Here is an 18748-nt window from a genome sequence, read left to right as displayed (position 1 = left end):
GGTTACTTCTATCTGTGGCATTTCCATTATCTCTGATGGAATCTGTCTCATTTTCTTGTGACTCAGATCAAGGGTGTTAGTTCCCAATCTTGCTGCTTCTTCAATCGACCTGAGGATAACATCTTCCTGTTTCTTGGTCTTTGCTATGCCCCTTTCAGTGGGGGAGTCTGTGCCAGAAGGACACGGTGAAGCATTATTCAGTCTTTCAAGTTCACTGGAAGTAGAATCTCCATTTTCAGAACGAGCCATCTCCAACGACTCATCTGCATCTTGCATGTTTGTCATGATGTAATCTTGTGGCAAATAGATGTATTTAGGTGAAGTGTAACTAGGGAGTGGTTTAGTATTGATGGCTAATCTGTTTTCTGTCTAAATGCACGGCTATAAGAAAATCTTAACATTATTTTGTTCGGCATATGTAAGTCGCCATCTTCCAAAATGGCCGATAAACAACCCAATCACCAAGGTGATATTGATCATATGGTACAAATAATCCAATAAAATTCTTGCGGGAAAATTAAGTCACGCGCACCTGCCATATTCAGCAGCCAAGGGAAGAGCACTCTTAACCCCAAGAAAGTGAGACAGGTAAATAAATGTTATACTGGGTATACCAATTACCGTGAGTCTTATATTCAGTGTACTCTATTTATAACAAAACGGATGTATGAAAGGATAAATTTTGTTCTGTTTAATTAATTTATATTTTAGCTTTAGACTTTTGGCAAAAAAATCATCAAAACACCAGGTAAAAGTTCCACTATTGTCATTTAAAGAACAGAGGTGGGCAATTTTAGCATTTTCTGGCATATACCTATTACCGTGAATTTCAACTTTCAATCTAAAGAAGTTGTTAAATTGATCTAAGACAAAGAAAGCAGTTCTATTTTACAATAGGCCAAACTAAATATGAAACAGATATGGCAGAAAAAAGCAACTTCATTGAAAAAATTGCGGAGAAAAATTGCAAAGTTTAACTATAATGACCAGTCAATTAGCTAAATTCCTTATTTTCTGGGATCATTGTGAAATAAAGAGAAAGACACTCCAATTTTCAAAAATAGTTTTGCTAAAAATCTAAGCACATTGAGCATGAATAATGAGAGAAAAAATATAAAGCACTTTTCATGTTAAGTGTCAAAATGGGACATTCGCGGTAATATGTATATCCCGGTAATTGGTATACCCAGTATACTTTTTTACACTTTTTAGCTGGACCATTCAAAGAATAGGTAGCGCTGTTGGACTAACCCATGGGGCGGCATCGTTTTTGTATGTAAGCATGTATCTCACATGTGCGAATGGATTGAAACTTCACACAGTTATTCACTGTGATAAACTGACCTACATGCAGTTACATTGCACAGGTTCCATAAATGATTTTATAAACACTATATTATATTTTGCATTTTTTTTTTTTTTTTTTTTTTTTACAAAATTAAGCCCCCTTTTTCACCTTAGCAATTTTGGGTTAAGATTTAATCAGTCCAAATATCAGGACGCTTGGGGACAGCATGATAATTAACTTTTGACTGTCTCTGTCCCTTTAGAAGGATGACGACTATAAAATATCATGAAATAAGACATCCCGATAAGCCAGATGACTATAAGGCTATGTCGATTATATATAAGCTGTATTTCAGTTCCACTAATGGGAATGGATTGAAACTTCACACACTTGTTCACTGTCATGATCCAACATATGCCTAGCATAGGTTCCATAACTCTACTTTGCATTTTTTTTTTTATATAAATTATGCCCTTTTTTGACATAGCAGTTCACACAATTGTGCATTGTCATGAGATGATATGCATTGTCAGGTCAGTGCTCGTGCTGCCAATCGACATTTCAAAAGTCGATTAAAACGCAATTTTTGGCGATAGAAAATGGCGATTAATTAATAAAAATGCTACAAAAAATATTGCAAAACATTGTCCATAAACAGCTGGAACATACATAGTTTTATCGACAAAAATGTGCAAAGTCGGTAGCAGGAAGTGTATTTGCCCAGAGGCATAATTACCCCCTCTAAACGTTGACTTTGACACGCTTAATTGAACACTGTCTGCTGTTTTATAAATGGCCAGTAATTATCGGCAATTAGCGTGACACCTTGTGTCAGTTTTGTTGTTCACAGTTTGATCTCGGTTGGAGATAACACTCGATCTTTAACTAGTATCATAATATCTATGATATTTTTATATTTCTTTCATCAAAATAATATTAACTTTATATGAAATTAAAATTGTTTAAGAAAAAAAAACACTCACTCTTTTACGGTATGTAACGGCAATCTTAGATTTTAGCGTAGACAGTAAGCGCTGAGAGTAGTTTCCTTTTACCGAAATGGCGAAAATCGCAAATTCTTTTGAAATATTTTGAAGTTGGAAAATCATCTATACCCGTGAATACTATGCATTCACGACTCAGGGTTGGTCCCGGGTGTCATAAATCTGCGCATTTTACAAGAGTATCAACGGTATATTCAGTGATATGATGAATGTAATATGGCATTTATTGAAAATGTATTCAGATTTTTACTAGAAGAAACTTGCAATGAATTCAAATGAAAAAAAAAACAAAAACAAAAACAACAAAAACATTATTCCTGTTTGTTTGTTAAATACATACCAGGGCTCCAGATAACATGCGTTTTAGCATAAATTACGCTTAGAAATACTGCATATACGCATGTCTGATAACTTTTAAGCGTGTAAAAACGTATATAAAATTACAGAAAAGCACACAATTACTTTTAACTAGCTTAAACAAAATCTGAATTGTCTAGATGCTTTACATAACAAAGCACGATCGGCATTAATTCTCCCACATTGAACGTACACACGCATTGAATGGTACTCTATACACCTAGGTTAAACTATATTATACTCAATGCGTTCGTAAATCAAATAGTTGGGACTTAATGTGGATAGTTCAGTAGTGTATTTTAAAGCAGTGTGGATTTAAAATGTCAACTTCCAGTCCCGATGTCTCTTTCTATAAATGTAAAAAGTGAAGAAACACTCTACGCATTCTTTAAACCAACTAAAGTTATCCCCAAAACATAGTTCAAGGTATACTGAATATTCTGCTGGATTCGGTAGAGACGGTGAAGCCAAAGCAAGCCAAGGGAGAAAAAAGAAGCAAAAAACTTGAATGCTAAATATTGAAACCGTAGTGAACTGCATACAATTTCATGGGGGTTACACCCAATAAATATGTTTTAAGGTAGTTCTGCACCTTTGATAAACCGGAAGTGATTGCATAACGTCATTTATCCGGAAAACGTGAAATAAAGCCTGGATTCAGCGTACGGAAATGAAAATCATTATATGAATAAATAACCACCTATGAGTAAATTTATTACAATGGCACCGTTACTGTCTTTCTGAAGTTAATTTATGATATTAAAACATCAGACACGTTAAAAATTCAAAATAATGCCTTAAAAGTTAGAAGTTTCATTAAATTCTACATTGTAGAAAAATTTCTACTCGCGAAAATGTTACAAAAGTTATGAAAAATTGCGTGAGGTCTAATTTTTTCAAATCAGTTTGGCAAAAAATCAAGCACATGACCTTATCTTTTTTATTTGCTGAATGATCTAGGTATATTCTGAAGTTTTGAAAAATCAAAGTAAAATCAAATTCTACATTGTAGAAAAAATTTCGATCCAAAGGTGCAGAACTACCTTAAACTGCTTTCTAATTTTTCACATTTACAAATTCTCGGGAATAAAATTACTCCTACTCAATTTCTGATTTTACCATTTTACTCATTCACAATAAATTATGATGAGTAAATACTCATAGACCAAAAAAATTATCTGGAGCCCTGACATACTGTTTTATGACTGAACTGAAGATGCATAAATGTTTGATTATTCAAAGCCTATGATAAACTTGAATAATGATAATTGAAAAAAAGTGTGTTTAAGTGGTCCATGAACAAAAAAAGATTAAATAGTTATAAATACCCTGTTTTATGTTTTTTATTGAAATGCAAAAGCGCACACGAATAACGCGCATGCCAAGTTTGTCTATTAATTTTTCCACTGAAAAAAAAGTGGCTATTAATTTATAATGGCCAGGGCTAGCACTGGCAGGTTCTATAATCCTGTTTTGCAATTTTACAAAATTATGCCCCTTTTTCGACTTATATTCATTCGATGGACAAAGCAGCATTGCTTGTCCTCCACTTGCACCTGCGCATCAGTGCAAGAAAATTGACAGTATTGTCAAAAGTGATAAAAGGTAACAGAAATATCATCAGGTGTGTTAAAACACTAAAAGCACTGAGCTTCATGCAGCTGTCAGTCAAGACTACATGGACTAGGGCACAGCTAGTTGCTTTTGGTTCGGACAGGCCTAGCTGAGGTTGACCCTATGAAACATTTTGCTCAATTTGTTTTCTTAAAATACATTCCATTTGCATAGCTTTCAAAATGTACAAAATGTTGGACAATGATTTCAAAATATACCATCAAGGCATTATCATTACTACATGATACAAACTGTTCAAAAGCATCAACTTTTGACTCACCAGTATTTGTGACTCCAGACATCGTAGCTTATTTATGAGTCAAGCATACATAAGCAAACAATTAACACAATGGTGGTGTGAGCAGATGTAGAATAATGTATTTTCAATTACTTGCTTCCAGTCAAAATATTTATGAGTCGAAAGTTGATGCTTTTGAAAGGTTTGATAAATCTTGTAGCAATGTAACAAACTAAATTTGGTGATTTCTGCACTAACAGCATGTATGAACTCCATTTCCAACTTTTTCCATTTTGTTTGGCCAAAAGCCTACTAATGGCTGTGATGTTACTCTTGTGCTCCTATTTTCCAAATTTTCTAAGGTTTCTTGTAGAATGTGAGACTCATGCTGGCTATTGAATTGATATTCAGGTTAGCAGTAGTATCATGTGCAAATAATTATGTCTCCCCCAGGAGACATATTGTTTTTGTCCTGTCCGTCCGTACGTACGTCACACTTCATTTCCGAGCAATAACTGGAGAACCATTTGACCTAGAACCTTCAAACTTCATAGGGTTGTAGGGCTGCTGGAGTAGACGACCCCTATTGTTTTTGGGGTCACTCCATCAAAGGTCAAGGTCACAGGGGCCTGAACATTGAAAACCATTTCCGATCAATAACTAGAGAACCACTTGACCCAGAATGTTGAAACTTCATAGGATGATTGGTCATGAAGAGTAGATGACCCCTATTGATTTTGGGGTCACTCCATCAAAGGTCAAGGTCACAGGGGCCTGAACATTGAAAACCATTTCCGGACGGTCAGTAACTTGAGAACCACTTGACCCAGAATGTTGAAACTTAATAGGATGATTGGTCATAAAGAGTAGATGACCCCTAACGATTTTGGGGTCACTCTGTGAAAGGTCAAGGTCACAGGGGCCCGAACATTGAAAACCATTTCCGGTCAGTAACTTGAGAACCACTTGACCCAGAATGATGAAACTTCGTAGGATGATTGGTCATGCAGAGTAGATGGACCTTAACGATTTTAGGATCACTCTGTTAAAGGTCAAGGCCACAGGGGCCTGAACATGGAAAACCATTTCCAATCAATAACTTGAGAACCTCTTGACCCAGAATGTTGAAACTTCATAGGATGATTGTTCATGCAGAGTAAATGACCCTTATTGTTTTTGGGGTCACTCCATTAAAGGTCAAGGTCTCAGGGGCCTAACATTGATAACCAGTTCCGATCAATAACTTGAGAACCACTTGACCCAGAATGTTGAAACTTCATAGGATGATTGAACATGCAGAGTAGATGACCCCTATTGATTTTGGGGTCAGTCTATTAAAGGTCAAGGTCACAGTGGCCTGTTCATGTAAAATCATTTTTGGAAATAACTTGAGAACCACTTGACCTACAATGTTGAAACTTAATAGGATGATTGGACATGCAGAGTAGATGACCCCTATATATTTTGAGGTCACTTGATTAAAGGTCAAGGTCACAGGAGCCTGAACAGTGACTTGAGAACCACTAGGCCACGAGTGTTGAAATTTAGCGGGATGACTGGACATGCCAAGTAGATGATCCCTATTGCAGCCAACCATCAGTGTCTCTTTGACTTTCGCTCCTGACCCCTATTGACTTCTTGCCTATAGGACTTTGCATTGGGGGAGACATGCGCTATTTTACAAAAGCATTTTCTAGTTGAACTTTGGATTCAAGTGTTTCAGGGAGGTCATTTATATATAATAACAAGAGCTGTCTGTGGACAGCTCGCTCTACTACCATATTTGAAGAATTGATGGAAATATGGGGTCAGAATATTACCAGAGATTTTCTTGACAAAAGAAGAGAAATAGGTAAGACAAACACTATACCTGTATTTGTGGATTTGGATAAGTCTTGCAGCACTATATGGCAATGTGTGACCATGATGGTAAGCAAGTGTTGAAAGTTTCAAAGCCATAATATATCAAACAGTTTAGACAAAATATGGAATGGTATGCGAAACTCAACTAATTTCTGTGTCACAAAAGGGCCATAACTGAGCTAAAGTCCTAATTCTAGCTATGTAGTCTTGCCTACATACATAGACTATGATGGTAAACAAGTGGTCAAAGTTTCAAAGCCATATGATGAACAGGTTAGGCAAAATATGGACTGGTATGAAAAATTTAACTGATATCCAAGTCCAAAAAGGGCCATCATTCAGTCAAAATAGTTGACAGAGTTATGTGCTGTTGCATACAGATGGAGATCATGATAATAAACAAGTGTTCAAAGCTTCAATGCCACATGTCAAATAGTTTTGACAAAATGTTGACTTGTACAAAAACTGAGTCTAAAAAGGGCCATAACTCAGCCAAAATAGTTGACAGAGTTATGTAATATTGCCTATGGATGGAAATCATGATGATAAGCAAGTGTTCAAAGTTTCAAAGCCACATGTCAAATGCTTTTGATAAAACATGGACTTATATGAAAACTGAACCAATTTCTAAGTCCAGAAAGGGCTGTAATTTAATCAAAATACTTGACAGAATTATTTATGGAATCATGATGATAAACAAGTGATAAAAGTTTCAAAGCCACGTGTAAAATAGTTTTGACAAACATGGACTTGTTATGTACTCTTGCCTACAGATAGAGACTGTTATGATAAACAGGTAATAAAAGTTTCAAAGCTGTATGTCAAAACAGTTTTAACAAATATGAACTGGTACGAAAAACTTAAGTTGAACAAAGATTTGTAAGTTAAAAGGGGCTATGATTTAGCCAAAATCCATGATGGAGTTATGTACTCTTGCCTAAAACTGGAGTGTTGAAAGTTTCAAAGCTTTATCTCAAAATGTTTTGTCAAAATGTGGACTGGTACAAAAAACTTAACCAACATGTGAGGCCAACGCAGACACCGACACTGGCGCCGTGGTGGGTAGGATAGCTCTACTTAATCTTCGATTGGTCAAGCTAAAAATAGTACAGACTCAAACATGTTTCTAATGTGGCGTAGCCCAAACAACTTTTTACAGACCTTGGGTTCATTAAACCAATGTATGAACTTCAAGATGTCTGTCAACGAAACTAACTGGGAAGAAATGGCATGTCTGTTTAGCAGATTATTTAGCTCATTTTGTTGAATGTTTTTTGGTATTTGAGCCTGAATTAAACATAAGAAGAAAAAAGCAGTCACTTCAGATTTTAACTTTAAGCTCATGGAATAGAGAAATGTAGTTGAGAAATAAGTAATAAAGTAGTAAAGAAATAAAAAATAAAATAATGAAGAAATCCCAGACAGCACTAGTCATCCAACGATCAATCCGAAAATAGTAACTATCCTTCCTCCCTTTCAGTTTCACTTCATTGCCTCAGTTCCATACAACTCGAATCAACCACACCCAAACAACCTACACCTGGGGTCGTATTCATAAAGCATCTTAAGTATAAAACAGCTTAAACTTAAGATACTTAAGAAATGACTTAAGTCAGGAAACAAAACAGCGTCGTGAGTACGATTAAAGTGTTTTTCAGATAAAAGCACTTTAAACATAATTGTGCATGTTGTATATGTCTGAAATTAATGGGGTTTTTTTTTAATGTTTTCGTCCACAATAAAAGCCAAGAATTACTTATTGAGTTGTTTTATGAATAACAAATATACTTAAGTAAAATAAATTTCTTACCTAAGTAATACTTAAGTAAATAATCAATTTCTTATACTTAAGATGCTTTATGAATACGGCCCCTGGTAAAGGTTTTGGGGTGAATATTAGTGGCTATCCACATTATTTAAGAAATGGCAGGACACATTATACTTGTGTCTGATGTTATGTGTCTGCAATGGTTTTAGCAGAATAATTTAATGGACCTGAACACAGAAATTTAATTTACGATCTGATGAATGCAATTAGGCTAAAGTGTTAGAAGAAATTGAGTTAATAAAACAAAGACTGTCACTTATATCTTTCCTTTGGAAGAATGTTGCAAATTAATTTTGGTTTGTAACTTCATCCCCAGAAATTTTGGTATGATTATTGAGGCAAGTTGCATTCAAGATGAAAAACTGAAGCAGTCTGTTATGATTCTCTAAAAGACAGTAATTCTGTCTCGTATCTTATATTGAATGGATTTAAATTAGCTGTGTTGAAAAACATACATAATGGCTAAAAAGAAGATGATTTTTGATGTTAAGTTGAAGTGCATAAAACTTTTCTTTTTTGTTATTCTGCAATCTATTGCTAGAATATCTAGAAGGTAGTAATAAAAAAAACATTTCTTTCAAGAAGTGTCTGTCACTTAATCCCTAAGGATCAACTGATTTAGAAATAATGGCTGTTTAGAAAATCTACCTCATAATCCCTAAATGGTATTATACCAAGCAAGGGAGGTGACTTTTTGGAACACAAAGAGAGTTGAAATGAATAAAAATAATACTGGCTGAACATTTTTCAGTTTTTTAAACTTTTTCAATAGAAGAGGTAATGTTGTAACCTTTTCACTATCCACCTCAGTATCAATTTTGTATGTATTACATAGCAGTGTTTTTCGGCGACGCCGTCTAAATTCGTTTTCGTTACCTATGCCACGTGACTTCAGTTTGCAAATCAAACTACTTGATAACGCATTATAGATTATTTATCAAAATGGAAGATTTATGCAACACTCTTCCTGATTGGACGAGAGTGTCAATTTCTTTCACTCTGTTGATTGTGCTACGCTGAGTGAAATGTAGACAAAGCGTTTATCCTAAACGACGCTGTTCACAGTTTTAAAGCTAACTTTGGCTCAGTATATTTAGCAAGAATATTGATATATCTCAAAATGATAAGTAAGTTTAATAAATATGATAAAAACCTGTTCAAATGCCAACATATATCAAATTAAAGAAAGAGCTGAATACGGTCTGCGTATCACATGAATAAGGGTGTGATAAGAGTCTTTTATGTAGAGAAGTGCTTTTTAAAAGATTTTCCTTGTTACAATTGTCGTCTGTATATGAAAAGGTTTCTTGCTTTTGTGACTTATTCAGATTGCATATTAAAATGAGTACTTGTTTGCTTTGCCAATTTATTTGTTATAAATTATTTAACTGATTTATTATATATGAAGATTTTTCTTTAGTATGGTATGCAAATATTGAACTTAGTTGAAATCTGTTTCATTATATATATGCTATATAATGACTGAATCTCATTACACTGAAATGCAGGTACGCTGCATACAGTTTATCTATGTGATATGACTACAGTCAAACTTTGTTTATGAAACAGAAATAATGAAATAATAACAATTGTATGTTTTGCTTGACCTTCACTTTTTTAAAGGTGCGACGTCATTGTCCAAAGATTCATGAATAGCGAATATGCATTTGTTAAAGCGGGATCAGTTGGCCTATTTTAGAAATAAATAATAATAATAAATAAAAAAAATCCTTTAATTGATTTTTTTCTCATGTATTCTAATCAAACTTGATTTGTAGCATCTTTATTAGGCCCGCAACCAACTTTGTTCAGCTGGGACATTTGACCCCTTTTAGGGGCTGCTAGAGCTAAAACTAGAAATGCCTTTATACAGCGTCTCATGAACAGCTTGGTGGATCTTTGTCATACTTGGTCTGGAGCATCATTATAAGGTCCTCTTCCAAATTTTATATAGGAACTTGGGCCCTATTAGGGACCACTATAGCTAAAAGTAGATATGCCTTTCTTCGCATTAACCACAAATATGTAATGGATTTTTATCAAACTCGATGTGTAACAATATCGTATGGTCTCCTGCTATTTTGTTACAAATGGGGATAGGGACCAATTTAGCTAAAAATATAAACACGTTTAATGACCTCTTCTCATGAACCGCTTCATGAAACTACTGCTGTAATTATTTGTCTAAGGATAAACGAAACAAAATTGCAACCCTACGAAACCGTTGCGAAAATTTAAAAGAGAACCATTTAAATTGTTAAAGTGCGGTGTTTAGTTTTGCGATTTGAAAAATGTTAGATGAAAGATGAATGTCAGATGAAAAATTCATAAACTTCTTTCCTTATTACAATTCGCCGACCATCATTTTTAAAGATATTTCTTGTTTTCCACTGATTTGGGAAAGGGGCTTGGGCATTTGCTATTGGGAAAAATGTGTCGTAAGATGCCTAAATTGGGAATTGTTTAAGTATCATTTTTTTATTTTAAGAAAACATCTGAGAAAAAATGGTCATTAAATTTATCATTTTGCATTAAGTTGTGTTTTAAATGTTTATTAAGGTTTCATAGGTACAGTCTTGTTTGAAAAAGTTGAACTTTGGGAATTTTAGCTTTGAAACTGGGAAAAAACATACTATTAATTTGCCATTTGGATTGGGGCTCTTGAATTGGCCAGGAAACAAAACAAAACACTGCATAGCTATTACTTAGTAAGTAAATTTCTCACAAACTACTGGATTGAACGTTATCAAATTACATTTTACATTGCAAATATTCAGGGATGTGAGTTTTCCTCATTTCGGCTGATTTCTTCTTTTTGAACATAAATGTTTAAAATAAAGTCATCAGACTTTTCAGATACATGTATGTGCAAAAATTGTTATATTTTTCCTCTTTTTTGGCCAATGGACTGTCTCCTTGCAGATATTTGAACTAGTTTGCAGTACAAATATTTTTCCTAGGTAACAGTATAGATATTTAACCTAACTGGCACTACATGTATTTTTCCTAGGTTACAGTGCAGGTATTTAACCAAGTTGGCAGTATGGATATTTGTCCTAGGTTACACTGCAGATATTTAACCCATTTGGCAGTAGGGATATTTGTCCTACATGTAGGTTACACTGCAAATATTTAACCTAGTTGGCAGTACAGATATTTCAACTTGTCCTAGGTTACCAGGCAGATTTTTAACCTAGTTGACACTACAGATATTTTTCCTAGGTTACAGTGCAGATGTTTAACCTAGGTGGCAGTTTGCATTTATATTTATCTATATTAACAGTGCATATACCATTTCAGGGAAACTTAGAAGCATAACAAAGCAAGAGGTCAAAGACCACCAATTAAAAAAAGTACAGGGAACTTACTGGGAATGAGGTAAGTGTACAATCCGTGTCTGATAACTTTGGAGTGACTTTTTGGACAAGTCCAAGTCAGGGGGATCATCGATGATTTATCATTATCTAGTTACACACTTTTATATTATACTACTAACTGGAACGCTCACTTTGAAGTAGAAGATTAGTACCGGCCGTAGAGCGTTAGCTTTACATGTGCGATTCTTTTTATTTCCATTATCGCGTTGGTTCTAATCCCACTGTGATTTATACATTTTTAGCTCACCTGTCACAAAGTGACAAGGTGAGCTTTTGTGATCGCGCAGCGTCCGTCGTCCGTCCGTCAGTGCGTCCGTGCGTAAACTTTTGCTTGTGACCACTCTAGAGGTCACATTTTTCATGGGATCTTTATGAAAGTTGGTCAGAATGTTCATCTTGATGGTATCTAGGTCAAGTTCGAAACTGGGTCACGTGCCCTCAAAAACTAGGTCAGTAGGTCTAAAAATAGAAAAACCTTGTGACCTCTCTAGAGACCATATATTTCACAAGATCTTCATGAAAATTTGTCAGAATGTTCACCTTGATGATATCTAGGTCAAGTTCGAAACTGGGTCAAGTGGGGTCAAAAACTAGGTCAGTAGGTCTAAAAATAGAAAAACCTTGTGACCTCTCTAGAGGCCATATATTTAACAAGATCTTCATGAAAATCGGTCAGAACGTTTATCTTGATGATATCTAGGTCAAGTTCGAAACTGGTTCACGTGCCATCAAAAACTAGGTCAGTAGGTCAAATAATAGAAAAACCTTGTGACCTCTCTAAAGGCCATATTTTTCATGGGATCTGTATGAAAGTTGGCCTGTGTGTTCATCTTGATGATATCTAGGTCAAGTTCGAAACTGGGTCAAGTGGGGTCAAAAACTAGGTCAGTAGGTCTAAAAATAGAAAACCCTTGTGACCTCTCTAGAGGCCATATATTTCATGAGATCTTCATGAAAATTGGTCAGAATGTTCATCTTGATGATATCTAGGTCAATTTCGAAAGTGGGTCACGTGCCGTCAAAAACTAGGTCAGTAGGTCAAATAATAGAAAAACCTTGTGACCTCTCTAGAGGCCATATTTTTCATGGGATCTGTATGAAAGTTGGTCTGAATGTTCATCTTGATGATATCTAGGTAACCTAAATTTGAAAGTGGGTCACGTGCCTTCAAAAACTAGGTCAAAAGGACAAATAATAGAAAAACCTTGTGACCTCTCTAAAGGCCATATTTTTCATGGGATCTGTATGAAAATTGGTCTAAATGTTCATCTTGATGATATCTAGGTCACGTTCGAAACTGGGTCAACTGTGGTCAAAAACTAGGTCAGTAGGTCTAAAAATAGAAAAACCTTGTGACCTCTCTAGAGGCCATACTTGTGAATGGATCTTCATGAAAATTGGTCAGAATGTTCACCTTGATGATATCTAGGTCAAGTTCGAAACTGGGTCACGTGCCTTAAAAAACTAGGTCCGTAGGTCAAATAAAAAAAAAAACCTTGTGACCTCTCTAGAGGCCATACTTTTCATGGGATCTGTATGAAAGTTGGTCTGAATGTTCATCTTGATGATATCTAGGTCAAGTTCGAAACTGGGTCAACTGCGGTAAAAAACTAGGTCAGTAGGTCTAAAATTATTAAAATCTTTTGACCTCTCTAGAGGCCATATTTTTCAATGGATCTTCATGAAAATTGATCTGAATGTTTATCTTGATGATATCTAGGTCAGTTTCGTAACCGGGTCACGTGCAGTCAAAACTAGGCCAGTAGGTATAAAAATAGAAAAACCTTGTGACCTCTCTAGAGGCCATATTTTTCATGAGATCTTCATGAAAATTAGTGAGAATGTTCACCTTGATGATATCTAGTTAAAGTTCAAAACAGGGTCACGTACCTTCGAAAACTAGGTCAATAGGTCAAATAATAGAAAAACCTTGTTACCTCTCTAGAGACCATATTTTTCAATGGATCTTCATGAAAATTGGTCAGAATTTTTATCTTGATAATACCTAGGTCAAGTTCAAAACTAGGTCACTATGTCAAATAAGAGAAAGAACGACGTCATACTCAAAACTGGGTCATGTGGCAAAAGATGAGCGATTCAGGACCATCATGGTCCTCTTGTTTAAATATTTGTTTTTGTACCCCCCGACAACAAAGTTGTAAGATGGGGTATACTGGTTTCAGGTTGTCCGTCCGTCCGTCCGTCTGTCCGTAGACGCAATCTTGTGCGCACCATCTCTCCTTATCCCCTTGACAGAATTTAATGAAACTTTGCACAAGTGATCAGTACTAACAGTAGTTGTGCATGGGGCATGTTAGGTTCTTTTAGAAAAAAAATTTGCAGAGTTATGGGACTTTGTTTTTTTGTTACTATACTATATACATAGACACAATCCTGTGCGCACCATCTCTCCTCATCCCCTTGACACAATTTAATGAAACTTCACACAAGTGATCAGTACCAACAGTTGTTGTGCATGGGCATGTTAGGTTCTTTTAGAAAAAAAATTTGCAGAGTTATGGGACTTTGTTTTTTTTGTTACTATACTATATACATAGACACAATCTTGTGCGCACCATCTCTCCTCATCCCCTTGACACAATTTAATGAAACTTCACACAAGTGATCAGTAGCAACAGTAGTTGTGCATGGGGCATGTTAGGTTCTTTTAGAAAAAAAATTTGCAGATTTATGGGACTTTGTTAGCTCACCTGTCACAAAGTGACAAGGTGAGCTTTTGTGATCACGCGGTGTCCGTCGTCCGTTGTCCGTCCATCCGTCAGTGCGTCCGTGCGTGCGTCCGTAAATTTTTGCTTGTGACCACTCTAGAGGTCACATTTTTCATGGGATCTTTATGAAAGTTGGTCAGAATGTTCAGCTTGATGATATCTAGGTCAAGTTCGAAACTGGGTCACGTGCCATCAAAAACTAGGTCAGTAGGTTTAAAAATAGAAAAACCTTGTGACCTCTCTAGAGGCCATAATTTTCAATGGATCTTCATGAAAATTGGTCAGAATGTTCATCTTGATGATATCTAGGTCAAGTTTGAAACTGGGTCACGTGGGGTCAAAAACTAGGTCAGTAGGTATAAAAATAGAAAAACCTTGTGACCTCTCTAGAGGCCATATATTTCAAAGAACTTCATGAAAGTTTGTCAGAACGTTCACCTTGATGATATCTAGGTCAAGTTCGAAACTGGGTCACGTGCCGTCAAAAACTAGGTCAGTAGGTCAAATAATAGAAAAACCTTGTGACCTGTCTAAAGGCCATATTTTTCATGGGATCTGTATGAAAGTTGGTCTGAATGTTCATCTTGATGATATCTAGGTCAAGTTCGAAACTGGGTCACGTGCCGTCAAAAACTAGGTCAGTAGGTCTAAAAATAGAAAAACCTTGTGACCTCTCTAGAGGCCATATATTTCACAAGATCTTCATGAAAATTAGTCAGAACGTTCACCTTGATGATATCTAGGTCAAGTTCGAAACTGGGTCACTTGCCTTCAAAAACTAGGTCAGTAGGTCAGATAATAAAAAAACCTTGTGACCTCTCTAAAGGCCATATTTTTCATGGAATCTGTATGAAAGTTGGTCTGAATGTTCATGTTGATGATATCTAGATGAAGTTCGTAACTGGGTCATGTGCGGTCAAAAACTAGGTCAGTAGGTCTAAAAATAGAAAAACCTTGTGACCTCTCTGGAAGCCATACCCTTGAATGGATCTTCATGAAAATTGGTCAGAATGTTCACCTTGATGATGTCTAGGTCAAGATTGAAACTAGGTCACGTGCCTTAAAAAACTAGGTCAATAGGTCAAATAATAGAAAAACCTTGTGACCTCTCTAGAGACCATATTTTTCAATGGATCTTCATGAAAATTGGTCAGAATTTTTATCTTCATAATATCTAGGTCAAGTTCAAAACTGGGTCACATGAGCTCAAAAACTAGGTCACTATGTCAAATAATAGAAAAAACGACATCATACTTAAAACTTGATCATGTGGGAAGAGGTGAGCGATTCAGGACCATCATGGTCCTCTTGTTTTTTTGTTACTTTACTATGTACATAGACACAGTCTTGTGGGCACCATCTCTCCTCATCCCCTTGACACAATTTAATGAAACTTCACACAAGTGATCAGTAACAACAGTAGTTGTGCATGGGGCATGTTAGGTTCTTTCAGCGACAAAATTTGCAGAGTTATGGGACTTTGTTTCTTGTTAACATACTATGTACATACAGTCTGCATATGCAATCCTGTGCGTGCCTAATCTACCAAACCCTTACACACAATTTAATGAAACTTCACACAAGTGATCAGTACCAACCCTAGTTGTGCATGGTGCATGTTACATTCTTTTAGATAAATATTCTGCATAGTTATGGGACTTTGTTTTTTGTTACTATACTATATACATACAGTCTATATACATACAGTCCACATAATTATGCAATCTTGTGTGTGTCGAATTGCAATGTACTGTGTCAGTGCATGAGGGGGGTACATTCATCGCCTTTAGTGATGGCTCTAATTTATTAATGTTTTAATTACATTTTTTCAAAGACAATTGAAAATATTCAAAATGCAGTAATACATCACTACGGTATACAATGACAAACTGAAATATGGAAAAATGATGTTGCTTGAAATAACCTTCAGAATATTTTGTAGTATGCATTTATCATCATTCTTATACTGAACAATGTTTTTCTTTGCAACAACAGACATGGACACCTCTGACATGTTGACTACACTAATACTGGCAATATACCAGAGAGGAGTTCAACCTGCTTGAAATTTCCGAGTGTTTTCGTGACTATGCATTCATAATACGATGTGTTTACACAGAGCTGATGGCTGGTCACCTTTAAACAGAAGTTAATTTAATAATATTTCTATCTAAATATATTACTATATTCGAGGAAAAATGAATGATTATGGTGGTTACCATGAAAGAGAAAAAAAAACACATACCTAGAATCGAACCTACGGCCCGCATAATTCGACATTTCAAACATCAATGCTTAACCACTGAGCTACCGGGACTGACAAACATGTTGCAATAAAATATACTCAATATTATTGTTTATGTAAGCTGCTTTACCTATTTTGTTAGTTCTATAAGTCCAGAAAACATAAACAAACGTGACGTCATTCCGAAGTTATCAGACACGGACTGTATATCTGGGAATAACGGGTAATGTTTGTCCGTTCTGATTGGTCAGTTTAATATGTAAACAAACTCAAGAAGTGGTTATTTTTTTCAAAATAAAAATTGATGAAGCTTGGACAGGATGTTCCCTGAGTAATCTTCTTTCAGAATTGTTTAAATGGTTCTGCTTTGTTTTTATAGTGGCAGCCAGAGCTAAAAATCTTCTATGCCTCTACTTTGATTTTAAATAATTTCATAGAAATGTTCATTGTACATCAATGAGCCTTGGGTGACCCTTCCAATGTTGTTCAAATTTCTAGTTTGTAGAAAATGACCACCAGTGGGTTATTTTTGTGTAATGTTTAAAAAGTCTTTTTGCCAGAAACTAGTAGCCAATTCAAAAATAATTTTACAGTTGAAACCTTATGAAAACTTTCTTGTAAAAAAAACTGTTGGTCTGATTTTGAAATAATTCTCTGAAATTTTCTTAGGTGAAATTTTTAAAAGCCATCTTGATTTGTCAAAATGACATGGCTACCAGCTGTGGGTACAGTTTTGTCCCAGTATGACTCATTGGAAGATCTGTTGCTGAATTAGTGGCCAATTTTCAAAGTAAATGGCCAAAAAGTTTGTTGTTATGCCTGTTTTAGCTGTGAAGCACTGATGAACAATAAAGGGCCACCATGGCCTGCTATTGGCTGCTTATGTTATGAAACTTGGTGTTTGGAAACTCTGGCTTAATTTTTGTTTCATTAAGTGACAGATCTATATGTTATTAAGAAAGTATCTTATTTTATAGCTATATTTTAGCTCACCTGAACCAAAGCTTAAAAAATGTTCCACTTGAGTGCATTAATTTTAGGGGCCGCTACCTCAGAATAGAAATGCATGTAAATGGCTGTTTCCTATGTACTTCCTGATGCATGTTCATCAGACTTGGTGAGAAACAAGGTCAAAAGGTTTTGGTCAGGTGAGCAACTTAGGGCTATCATGGTCATTTTGTTTAATATTTTATTGGTAACTCTAATTTGCTTAGATTTTCCACAATTTATTTTTTTATTCACTAAATGGGTAATTGCCTCAAGTCTGATTCCTGACGTGAAATGAAATTAATACATGTACATCAAAATTGCTAATACTTTAATTATCATATAATGTAACCAAGTACAGTAGAGTTCATAGTGTTTACTGATACTAAGTAGCCTGAAAAAAATCTCAAGGAAAAGTGGTTGATTGTGTTTATTATTGGAAATTGGGGTTTATTGTTTTCAGAGCCAAATTTACACTAGCGTTGGAAGTTGTCGATAATCGCCCGTATTGTACGGGAAATTTTCCTGCTGATGCGGAAAAAGTATTGGTTTCTTTATATAGCTGCAATTTTATTGGCAAGAAATTTCTGATACTTTGTCATTTCATGTAAACAGTTGTAGACTTAGATACATTGTTTTAAGTCACTGACTGTAACTTTCTTAAAAAAAAATAAAAAAATTGGACTTTTTGTAGAATTTATAGATAAAAATTTGTTGTGTTTATTTTGTTAGTGCTGAGATGATTTTGACTTGATTGATTAAAAATCAGGTAAGATCAAACTTTAATTGTAAAAAGGTCACACTTTCAGATTTGTTAATTTTTTTCTTCAGAATTTTTTATTTGGTGGTAACCATATAATTCTGTTTATTATATACCTATATAAATTCTGTAAAAAAATTGGTGTGTATTTCACAGTTAAATATAAACAGGCAGAAAACAATTCTGTATTGTACCTTTTAAATTCAGTATTGTACCTTCCATATTGTATGTTGCTGGACTACTTTCATTAATATGCAAGACCTGACACAGTTCTATAAATAGCGCATATAAAAACTTCACTTAGTTCCATTTTGACATCGATAGGCATTGAAGATTTTTTTCAATAACAAGACAACAAACAAAAGGGTAGAGGTATATAATAAATAGGTCATTATAACAGTAGCTAGATCTGGGATTTTGTATTCGGCTCTCATGAATTTTGCAAGGTTGGATCACCC

The 18748-nt window shown here is 35.1% G+C and overlaps 2 protein-coding genes across 14 annotated transcripts in view; one reads left to right on the top strand and one right to left on the bottom strand.

The window, feature by feature from the left end:
- The window catches only part of LOC123546743 (leucine-rich repeat-containing protein 27-like), a 52689-nt gene extending 52232 nt beyond the window's left edge, over positions 1-457 (bottom strand). For all 12 annotated transcript variants that reach the window (XM_045333270.2, XM_045333260.2, XM_045333263.2 and 9 more), the window contains exon 1: positions 7-457. In XM_045333270.2, the coding sequence (XP_045189205.2) occupies positions 7-285 (279 nt within the window). In that variant the 5' untranslated portion in view covers positions 286-457. The remainder of the gene's footprint in view (positions 1-6) is intronic.
- Positions 458-538: 81 nt separating this feature from the next.
- Positions 539-18748, top strand: part of LOC123546742 (serine/threonine-protein kinase 32A-like) — a 130527-nt gene continuing 112317 nt past the window's right edge. For both annotated transcript variants that reach the window (XM_045333255.2, XM_045333259.2), the window contains exons 1-2: positions 539-588; positions 11493-11570. The gene's annotated coding sequence lies outside the window, so the exon portion shown is untranslated. The remainder of the gene's footprint in view (positions 589-11492; positions 11571-18748) is intronic.

The sequence above is a fragment of the Mercenaria mercenaria genome, chromosome 9, assembly GCF_021730395.1.
Source record: "Mercenaria mercenaria strain notata chromosome 9, MADL_Memer_1, whole genome shotgun sequence".
NCBI lineage: Eukaryota > Metazoa > Mollusca > Bivalvia > Venerida > Veneridae > Mercenaria > Mercenaria mercenaria.
This window is presented reverse-complemented; position numbering and strand designations above follow the sequence as displayed.